The 11,707-nt window shown below is 32.0% G+C and overlaps 1 protein-coding gene across 1 annotated transcript; it reads right to left on the bottom strand.

Moving 5' to 3' along the window:
* Positions 1-8,246: 8,246 nt before the first annotated feature.
* LOC114758745 (alpha-1,3-arabinosyltransferase XAT3-like) lies at positions 8,247-10,889 on the bottom strand. Its single transcript, XM_028947834.1, has 2 exons — positions 10,706-10,889; positions 8,247-9,624 (listed from the first exon to the last, which is right to left on the bottom strand). Exons 1-2 carry the CDS (start codon positions 10,887-10,889, stop codon positions 8,372-8,374), a joined length of 1,437 nt encoding a protein of 478 aa, XP_028803667.1. The 3' UTR covers positions 8,247-8,371.
* Positions 10,890-11,707: the final 818 nt, after the last annotated feature.

Here is an 11,707-nt window from a genome sequence, read left to right as displayed (position 1 = left end):
CCATAAAAATTTAGAATATAAACTATTGTATGACCAATAACCTGGTATACCTTAGATCCACTAAATTAAAACATTAAAATTTTTTGAGTAAAAATTATTTTTGAAAAAAATAAATAAAAATTTGAGTCATATAATAAAATATTAAGTCATTTTAGATTTTTATTATAATTAAAGATTAAGAAGGCATCAATCATAAGATATAAATAATATTTTAAATTGAAGACCAAAAGCATTTACGAACAGACATGACTTACTTTTTCTTTTTTTTGTGGTCAACCGAACATAACTCTTTTTCATCTACGCAACAATGCACCATTTATAATAGGCATAACCAAAGGCAAAGTTTTATTCTTGTGAGTGGGGTATCACTTAGTTTCTAAAACCACAATGAAAAGTTGAAAACAAATATTGCGATATAATGCTTTAAATATTCACTGGACACCAATTGCTCGGCCTGAATTTAGTGAAGTCAATTTTCAGTAGAGATAATGGTTTGTCTCGCTTAATCAGGACAGATTATTTATGTTCATACGAGATTAGCTTATGGTTTGGAACGAAAAATTCTTTAAAAAGAATTTTAATTAAGTCTGCTTCTGTACATATTAGAGTATTTCATCACATGTCCTTCCTTTGGGATATCATTTCATAATTGAAATATACCTCTCCTCAAAGAAATATGTTGTTCAAATTTGTGTTCGCATTTTTGATCGCATTCAGCTATTTGGGCTTCAAGTGAACCAGTTCTGTTGTCTTCTACTACTATTTCATTTAGACTATAATTTGTTCTTAGTTTAAATTATCCTCTTGTAAATTTTTCATTGAACTTTTACTAAAAACTCAATGAGCACGCAAACTCATTAAGTGCATTGGTGCTACATTTAGTATTGTAACGAACATATTAGTGACCTACATTTATATGTGCATAATGGTGCTAATTTAACTAGATCTTTATATTCTGGGTCCTATTTAGTTGGTAATCCATTTAGATTGGGCCTAAATGAAGAAATCTTGGGTCAACTGATCATCCCACTTACAATATGAATGGATTTGAGGGTAGAACTGAAATCTAATTCTACTTTGCTTAAATTTAAGAAAAAATGACCCAAAAAAATACCGGTTGAATTTCAAAATAATAAATAGGTCATATTTACTATTTTATAATGGTTTTGATTATTTTTGTAATGGTTTTGACATGTCAAAGTCTATCAAAATCACATATTTGTTATTTTGAAATTCAACAGGTTTTTTTTGGTCATATTCTCAAAATTTAATGCAATTTTTCTAAAAACATACACATGTACACAAACATATAAGCCTTAGACTTGAGTCTAGAATCTCATTCAAATATGATAGATAGTGTTATCACTAGGCGGGGCGTCCTTCCCCTGGTCTCCTCTTCCTAATCTCTTTTCAACTAAGTTGATTAGCCAAGGTTACAAGGCAGGTTTGGAGCAAGCCAATGCACTCCAAACACACTATAAAATTTTAACAAAGTTTAAAGCAATTAATCCAATGTTAAATTTCAGGTCAAAAAAAAAATCCAATGTTAAATTGGGATTACGTTGTAAAAATGTCCATAAAAATATTCAGCAAGAAGGTAATAGTGTGGTCCATAACTAAAGTCGAGAAAACAAGCAAGCTCGTTTAGGACCGAAAATTGTGAGTCTAGACTTGAAATTTTTCCATTCAAATGATAAAAGAGCTTCAAAAGGATGGTCCTGTAGGGCTGAGGCCCTTGCTGGGCCGGCCCATTTAGGCTTTTTAAAAAAATTTCTTCCTTTTTTAAATTTTTTTATATAATGCCAACATTTTTTATTTTTTTGCATTGTTAATGAATTTTAAATATTTAGTTATTATTATCATTTTGAAATTAAATTTCATAAAATGGTTTGATTTCAATTAAATTTTGGAGAGAAAAAAAGGTTGATTTGGACTTTAGTAATGATTTGATTTATATTATATAGGTTGATATTTTTAAACTATATGTATTTGATGAGAAAGTATTATTATAGTTATATAACTCGTAATTCTATAATTTGAATTAAAAATTTACGAGTTTCAACAATAATGTATCTCAAACTAAAATAAAATAATAACTGGATTGCAAAATTTAAAAGTAAAATTTCTATAAAAAGGAAAAACTTAAAATTTTTGTTACTAAAAAAGTGCATGCTCATAAAGAAGAGAAATTGATTTGATTATAGTGTTTTTCTATTACATATTTACACTGTTGATAAAACTTTTGAATGTTGTTATCTTGTTGATAGATATTTCAGACATTTTTAGATGTTGATCGATGTTTAGATATGACGATGTAGGATTGGTCTATTTTAGCCCGCAACTCTGTAAGATTTCCAGTACTATCCTCAACTTAAATACTACAAAATTTTACTCATCAATCCTAAAAATTGATGCAAAAATTCCCAATCTATAATGGAGAACAGACGTCCATTAAGTAAAGGTTAAGGGTCTCATACAAGGCACCAGATGTAAATGGGTTAAAGATAAAAATAATAATATTCATAAAGTAGTATACCAAGGTGCCATTTCACACACATCAAACCTTCAAAATGGAGCAAAAATCCCTCATCCATAACAAAGAAACATGTTAGCAAACATTGACAGGCAGTGTTACAAAGATTGAAATTGTATTTGACTCAAAGTGCAAACACGAATAGAATAGCCAGCAAAAACCATAGAATAGTTTGCTTTGTCACATGTCATAACCATATAAACACATTTTGATTCGAAATATATCTACAAGCTAATGGAATTCGACTCCCTCGTTTTCTAACCTCTTCCTTCTACATCGACCTAATTGAAGGGTTTGACACCATAAAAACGAGAGTTAGGGGGCGAGTTTAGTGATAGAGAGCGGGGGTGTGTTTCAACTGACTTGGCTGGCAAGAAAAAACAGAGTCGAAAGTTGGGCTGGTAGCTTCAAGATAAGTTTAAATTGAAGTGTGTTTATATGACAATGTCATGCGACATTAAAAGAAAGTTGGGCTCAAAGTTTCTACCATCCATAACAAAATTGAGAACATGTTTTTTGTAATATCCTAAACTGAGTCTACAAGTACAAGAAATAACTTAAAAGGGGTAAGTTGCAAGACTCTTTTTGGCAAGAGTTTTAGAAATTTCCTAAAAGGATAGAAGAATTTTCAAAGACCAAATTACAAAGTGATAGTTTTCTGAGACCAAGGGATAAGAAAGGTAGAGATTATGATCAAGTCCCAGTGGCAAAGTATGAGAAATTGAAATGATTATGGGCCAGAAGTCATGTTATCGACTTCCATGAGATGATTCCTAAGGTTAAATCCTTGCAAGGACCAAATTGTAATTTTGAAAAGTTTCGAGTCAAAAAGAGTCCTTATGGAAAATATGCCTGAAATTTCAGAAAAATCCTAAAAAAATGCGAAATGAGTGTCAAGGCCCATCTGAAGTTTAAAATAACCAAAATACCCCCATAATGAATTTAAGAAATTTTTAGAAATTCGGCTAATAATGGGAACTTTGACTAATTAGAAGAAATTAGTCAAAATCAATTATTTTAATTATATGGAGGCCTCAAATAATCATAAAAAAATGAAAAAAATTAGTTTGGTAATTATAGAAGATTATAAAATTATTTCTAACCCTTAAAAGTGAAGAGGTTGGCTTTAAAAATATTTAAAGCAGAATTTTTACCAAAAAGGGGTTATCCAGAAAATTTTTAAAACAGGTGTCTACAAGTTGAGCTTTAGTCTGAGAAAAATTAAAAAATTTTCCTATAATAAAAGAGGATTAATGAAGTAGAAGGACAAATTTACAAAATCAAGAAACATCAAAAAGCATTTGATCAAAAATAAGGTAGAATAAAATAAATTGATGTTTTCCTTTTAGACACACAAACCTTAAAGACACTTTTACTTAGTTATTGTCATCATTTAAAGTCATATATAATAAGAGAGGGCGTATAATAATAGGGTAAGGATATCAGAACACATGTCAATGCTATCGAGGAAATCAAGACCTGAAAAAGTACCTAATATAGTGTAATATTTTAAGATTGATTTGAATAAATTTTTTCCTATTTTATTTCCCTATTTCTAGATAAAACCACATGGGAACATGGAAATGAAGACACATGGCAATAGTAATCTCTTCTAACTTCAATGGCAAAATAAAGTCTTTGAACTTACATGGAGGCTTTGAAAAGATGACACATAGCTATTGTAGTTTTGTACAAGATTGATGGCAAAGTATAAAGGGTTGATTTGAGAGACACCATAAATACCCCCAATTTGCACAAAGATTTTGGTCAAAATGGAGAAGAGAGGAGGATGAAATTTTGACCTAAGAAGAAGAGGAAGAGGAAAAAAAACCATGCAAGACTTGTTTCAAGATAAGGTAATGTTATGAATTTTGAAATTGTTTGTTATCCTTTGTATTGTTGAACTTGGCCATGGTTTTGTTGATTTTTGAAAGCATTAAACTCTAAGACGAGATGCTGTCCAATATCGATTAACTTACGGAAAGAATTTATTGAAGTTAGATTAGTGATTAAGAGGAAGAAAAGAGTAGAAATCAAGTGGTTTTGTAATGAAATTGGAAAGAATCCTGCTTTCTCTTGACACTGTGCGATTTTCAGCCATAGCTAGGGTTGGTTTAGGACTGCAATTTGATAACTTTGATACTTCCAATGTGTTTAGAATGAAAAATTATGTAGGGTACAACTAAGACAATAAGTTTGGAAGTATTCAAATTAAAAACAAAATTTTCGCCTTAAAACCCTATATGTTTTGGCCAAGACTTGTTCATGGGGAAAAATTGGATTTTGTTAATTTTGAGCTCAGAGTCCAAAAGTTAGAAGCTAATGTTGTTAAGGAGAGCAAAATATGAATATTACTTGTTTAGGGCCATATGACATCAAGGAAGATGAAAGGGAAAGGTTAGTCAAGAAACTTCAAAGGTTGGCTGCAAAGGGAGCAAGAGAAAGAATGTGATAAGTTAAAGGTAGTAAACGATACCCTACTCTTATGCGTTTGGTATTTGCTTGCATATATGATATGCTTATTATGTTTATTTGATTTTATGAACTCATGCGTTGTGTATGTAATAATATTTGAAGCATGCCATAGACTTATGTAATTTATGATTAATGCATGATAGTTTTTGAACATATCATGATGTTATGAAAATATTAAGTTTGCAAGCAAGTTATAAATATCAAGCTATGCCATGTATGTTTAGGTGGTACTTTTTTACTACTGAGATTCTTCCAAATCTCACCCTTCCTTATCCAATCATAATAGGTATAAAGATCATGAGAGAATAATGCATGAGGTAAAGCAAGAAGATAATTGAAGGAATGCATATGTTATGTCAGGTAATAACTCTCCTTATATAGGATGATTGTATGACCATGCCTATCAATTACATGTAATGATGAATGATGATGTTGGCATGTAAAGATGAGTATGATAAAGCATAAGAATGATTTATGAAATATTGAAACAGTTAAATGTATGTAAAAAGATGTTTATTACATAATAATCTCAAGTAAAAAGGATGAACATTCCAACAATGAGTAATGAAATTGGGACGGAGCAAAAGTGAGGCAAATAAATAATTCTGTCCTTGAAATTTAATGAGGGACTAGTACACATCCCAATTTCAAATTGAGCGGTAGATCACCAAAAGTGAATGTATGTGCCAAAAGATATGATTTTTCAAAACTACGACAGAAAAGCTATAAAGTACTGTTCGTTTGACCAAATAAACAGTATTACTTCACATATTTTTCTGTATTAAATGAGCAAGTAAATGACTCAAAGAGTATTTTTTTTCCTATAGAAAATTAAAAGACTTTTAAATGAACAATTGAATTACCTCAATACATTTTTTTATAATTAGTTATAAATTTTTAAAAGTAGAATAAAAATCTAAAATTACCAAATGAATAGTAACTCGAGAATTAAAATGAAAGATTTTAATGTATAAGCTTAATTCATGATTCGTCTAAATTGTAATGCTTCAAATGCGTACTCAAACGGGTGAAATGACAAATGTTTGATGCTTCCATTAAGTGAAATAAAATTTTAGTCTTCCACTTATGGTCAATGTTTGCCAATGTGTGCTTATATATTGGGTTAGGAATTTTTGCACTATATCTAAAGGTTGATAGCTAAAATCGCACTATATTGTAGTGGTTTTGGGTAATTTTGCTCTCAATCCATTTAGACCTAACGTAGCATATATAATATGTACAGGATAGGGTGTTTAATCACATGCCTTTCCTCTGGGATTTCATTTCAAAATAGAAAACTATTCCTCTTCAAAGAAAGATGCTCTTATTCCAGTTTGTCATCTTGTTTCTAATCGCCTTTCTGCCAGCTGGGCGTCAAACGAATCAGTTTTGTTATTTGCTACTACTATTTCTTTAGATTATAGGGTTAATATAATATTTGGTTCCTTATATTTGTCCTCATTTTGATTTTGGTCCCTCTAGTTTCAAACCATTGGTTTTGGTCCTTTTGGGGCAAAATGATCTGAATTTTTATTGGATTATTAGGACCAATGTTTTAAATAAAAAAGAAACTTGAAGGACCAAAACCTATAATTTAAAACTTGAAGGATTAAAACCAAAATGAGGGAAAATTTAAGGGACTTAAGTTTGTATTAACCCTATATTATAATATATACTTAGTGTGAATTAGGACTGTGCAAAAACCCAGTGGCCCGGTTCAGTCCAGTCCGACCTGAAGTGGTCTGATCTGGTCCAGTCAAGTCCAGTCCAAATAAACTATATAATGAAGTTATACTAGACTGGACCAGACTGGTTAGTTAAGTTGGACTAGGTTTCAGACCAAATGATCAAACCACCTGGATTGGTCCAGTGCAGTCTAGGTGAATTTTTTTATTTTTCAATAATTTAGATGTTACCTTTTTTTAATGTTTTTAGAGATTTTTATGTATTTATGATGAAGTCCTAATATTTTAGGATGAGTTTCATATGATTATAGGTATTTTTATTGTCTTAAATTGTATTTATCATGTGGAAATCTTGCTTCCCATAAAGGAAAAAAATTTGAAAAAGAAAAAAGAAAAGAAAATTGGAGACCTGGACAGCCTAGACCAGTCCACTAGTCTAGTGGACTAAATCCAGTCCAACCCGATCTCAGGTCACCACTGGACTGAACCAAACCACAGATAGTCAAACTCTGCCTGACCAAAAATCAAACCAAACTTCCGATTGGGTTATGGTCTGGTCTAATCTATCCGTTGTGTAGTCCTAGTTTGAATTACCTTTTTGTAAATTTTTGAAAGGGACCTTTCTTCATTGGCCCACTTGAGGGGTTTGACTCCATAAAAGAGAGCGTTAGGGGGCAAATTTGGTAACTGGTGAGTGAGAGTGGGCAGGTTTGAACTAACTTGAGCAATAAAGAACAGAGAGTCGGGTGGCATCAAGGTAGTTTTCAAATTGAAGTGTGTTTCTGTCACACTAGTAATGTGACAAAATAAAAGGTGGTGCCTAATGTTTTTGCTATTCAGGACAAGACTGAACACATTTTTCCACTTTTTTCAATCTTTCTAACTCCTCGGGTACATAAGGGGAAAGAGGTGGAAGGAAAATTTTATTGAACTCAATCTAAAAATTTGAAAAAGTGGGGTTAAAAAATTTTTTTACTCCTTTATTTTATAATTTCTCTTTATCCAAATTTTATAAACCCATTTTTGTTTTTTCTTTTTTTTTTTTAAATCAAGTTTAATAAAATTTTTCCTTGCTCTCCTCCAAGTCCCTCATATAGAGTTAATGTCAATATTTCCCAATGAGCGCCTAGATTACAGGCTGGGAATATTTGCACTGCGTCTTAATATTGATAGCTGAAATTACATGATAGTGTAGCATTTTTTGGATATTTTTGCTCTCAATTCATCTACATCTAGCGGAGCATATGGGACCCACAGCCCCTTTTTTTTTTTTGGTCAAGACCCACAGCCCTTATTTAACAATCGTATCATTGTGGATTGAAAATTTTTGCATCGCTTTTTGGAAATAATGGGCAAATTTGCACCATACTTGAATTTAGAATGCCAACAACTCTTTACATAATATACATAATACTTTCATATTTTATGGGTATCTTGGCACATTCGGCCATTAAATTAATGAATTAATAACGAACAAATTAAATCAAATAATATAACAACTATATCATCTTGGTATTTTGCTACCATGTTTAATGTGATTGACAAATATTGACAATTATTTTACATTAAGATGCACAAGAATACCTATCTCATTATGTCACCACTTAATTTAGAAGGACAATATCTCCTATAATAATATACTAAAATAAAAAAAATACACTTTTAATTAGGCTAGCAATCAAATACCATCTCCCTCTTTGTGCATGAACATCTTGGCCTTTTTATATCCTTCTTGTAAATACTCTCTAAACCTAATCAAATCTAATGTTACATTTTGGTCCAACAAATATATGTTCATTAACTCTGGTGGCCAGCCACCTTTTTGTAAAGCAGTGGGATCTCTTACCATCAAACTGTCCTTCCCATATTTTTTGGCCAAGCTACTCTCTTCCGGCTTGATCTTGTACTCCATGTACTCCAACTTTATCCCCTTTGCTACCCTCCCAAAGAATGTCTGTGCCACCCATTCAAGCCCGATCGGAACTATTTGCATCAATATCGATCCGGGCCTGAGGAACACCGAGTGTGTAAGTGCGGCGCCATGAAGGCCGATCATAGCATGGCTTGAACTAACAAGTGCGTAGGACTCACGTAATGATGTATTCTTGTTAGGTTCAAAAAGAACCACATCAAAACCTACTTCTGTCATGATCCGTATTGCTTCTCTTTTGTTTAGCATTGCTCGTGTGATGGCACCTTTCCGGCTCGCGAACAAGAGTCGTGGTCGAGTGGTCAAATTCTTCAGTGACAAGGTTTGGCTATGGTGGTGGCTTTTGAAGGCTTCACAGAAGACATCACGAAAATGCATGTATGTTTTTGAGTTTGGTATCAAAGTTGGGTTTATTTCCATGAAACCATGTGAAATGAGGCCTACATGAGCCGAAGGGAAACAATGTGTTATGTTCTCATTTTTAAGAGTAATAATTGGCTGCTTCGTGAATACTTTCAATATATCTGCGTACCTGGGGGCCCACCAATCAGGACCCTCCGTTATCACAATCACAAAATCTTCACCGTTGGCAAAAACTGTATTAACGGTGATGAACAAAGGGACAAATCCATCATTAAAAGCATGCCAAAAGTTTTTCATGTACCCTGCGAGAGAGAATACCAAGGCTGGCACATTGTGTTGGACGTGGCATGGTGGGCTTATTGGGCCTGAGATGATAGTGATATTCTTGACCCTTGGCATCAAGAACTGATCAAATTTTCTTGGGCTGGGCTTGATCTTCTCCACGATATTGGGCCTATTGGATCTCTCAGAATCCATGACAAAGAAAGTAGAGGTAGTGGGGTCCAAAACGGTGGGCCCATTAATGCTGCAGAAATCATAACAGTGCGCGGTGCGATCACATTTAATTTGGGAGGCAATCGGAGGGCGTGAGGACGGCCGTAGAAGTGGGTCCGGCTTCATTTCACCATGTGCCTCTTCTGAGTGCACAGTTGAAAAAGAAAATTATATAAAATAAAATAAAGTATATTTGGCAAAAAAAAAAATGAATTGTAAATAATATTCTTACTTGAAATCTATATATAGTTGAATAATAATTTAAGAAATATTCTTACCTTGAAAACGATAAGAAAAAAATTGGAAAAAAAATTAATTTTTCTGTTTTTATAGTTTTAACTCAATTACAACTCAATACTTAAATTTTGATTTGATGCAACTCAACTTTTATAGTTTTGACTCAATTATCACTCAGTGTTCGAACTTTGACTTGTTATGACTTAGTTCCTATAATTTAACCCTTTAACATATTAATCCCGATAGTTTAGAAAATAAGTTATATATTTTATGAAACTTAAACTCTAGAATTTTAAATAGCTAAAAATATCAAGACTGAGTTACACAGCAAGTTAAATTCAGGCATTAAGTTTCAGCTAATTCAAAATTATTGGAACTAAATTTTATCAAGTTAAATTTCAAGGACTAAATCAAAATAAAGTCAAAATTATAAGAAACAAAAGATTAATTTTCTTTTAAATTAATAATTATTATTATTTTGTGGCAATAGAAATATTTGTCCTCTGTTTCGGCACTACTAGTCCTCCTATTATGCAAAACCTAATTAATTGATTTAAATAAATTAATAGTATTAGTTAAATTAGTTAATATGTTTTTTTTAAATATCCTAAGCATCTTCTTTAATTCCTTTCATCAGTCTCCTACTTAATCCGTTGTCGATGGGATATCAATAGGCTTAATTTAAGAAAAAATTAATAAACATGTAAAATAGATCTTATATATAAAACCAATATTAACCCTTCAATTAAGTTCTACATTAAAGATCGGAGGAGATTATCTTTTGAAAATCTGATTCTCAAGAGAAAGCTAAGAAATACAAATTGAAATCCTTATAAAACCTTAAAGAACTAAGAAATACAAATTGAAATCCAAGATTTCTGTGGATAATCAAATCGTCAGATTTTGCAACTGAAACTAATGTTGATGAGAGATGAGAGATGAGAGATCAGAAAACAAAAGAAGGCATAGATACATGCATATACATACCTGGGGAAGACTGGTTTGTTAGAGTAGTTTCAGAATGATTAGGCGAAAGTGATAATCTGAGAATGGGATGACCAGAAGAAGAAGAAGAAGAAAGGTTGATCTGTGCAGTGATGAGAATTGAGATCAACGACAGAAGACCCACCAGTGTTAACTTTGTAACTGAACATAATGATCCCCTCTTCATCTTCTGATCATAATAACTCATTTCAAAACATACGCCCTTCACACACACTCATTTTATATAAATGTCAAAAAGTGAGATTCGTTGCTTGCAGTTTCAATATTGATCTTTCAACTTCCAGATGTAAATAAGCATACATGGGGCGCCACCTGGCTTAATATTTATATCATTTTATGTAATACGATTAAACCAAAATAATTAATTAAATTTTATTAAAAAAAATTATCAAAAAGGCTAGCAAATCTACGTTGTTCACTAGTCAACTGTCCGGTCCGCTATTAATGACTCTAGATTTTTGCTTCATTATTTAAAACTTGGCCCCAGAATGAAAAATAAAACAGAGACGTGAGGCCTAACATGTTAATAAACTTTCCATATATAATTTTCGATGAAGTAAATATCACAATAAAGGAAACAATGATTTCTTTTTTCTGGGTGTACAAGAAGAAAAATAAATTTAATAACAACACACATTGATGCACATGAAATGATATTGTTGTTTGCCAGTCAATTTTGTCTCGTGTGTTCATTATTCATAAACTCTTTTGCCTCGTTTTCGATTCTTTGATAAACCTAACCAAAGCCAATCTCATCACATTTTGCTCCCTCAAAGTTCAAATAAATTTTCATTCCACTTGACAAGAATCCAATAGGGTCCTTGATTGTTATGTCTTCCTTCTCATTCTTTCTGGAAGACTACTCTCTTCGGCCCCTAATAATCCTGTACCGTAGAAGTCACAAAATGCTGCGGTCAGCGGTGAAGTCATTTTACCATTAATGGTCTTCTAAAAAATTTACTATCCCTTATCTATCCTTTCTCT

The sequence above is a fragment of the Neltuma alba genome, unplaced genomic scaffold (assembly GCF_004799145.2).
Source record: "Neltuma alba isolate B1F8T4 unplaced genomic scaffold, ASM479914v2 tig00010746_pilon, whole genome shotgun sequence".
Taxonomy (NCBI): domain Eukaryota; kingdom Viridiplantae; phylum Streptophyta; class Magnoliopsida; order Fabales; family Fabaceae; genus Neltuma; species Neltuma alba.
The sequence above is the reverse complement of the archived record's forward strand: the minus strand, read 5'-3'. Positions and strand labels throughout refer to the sequence as shown.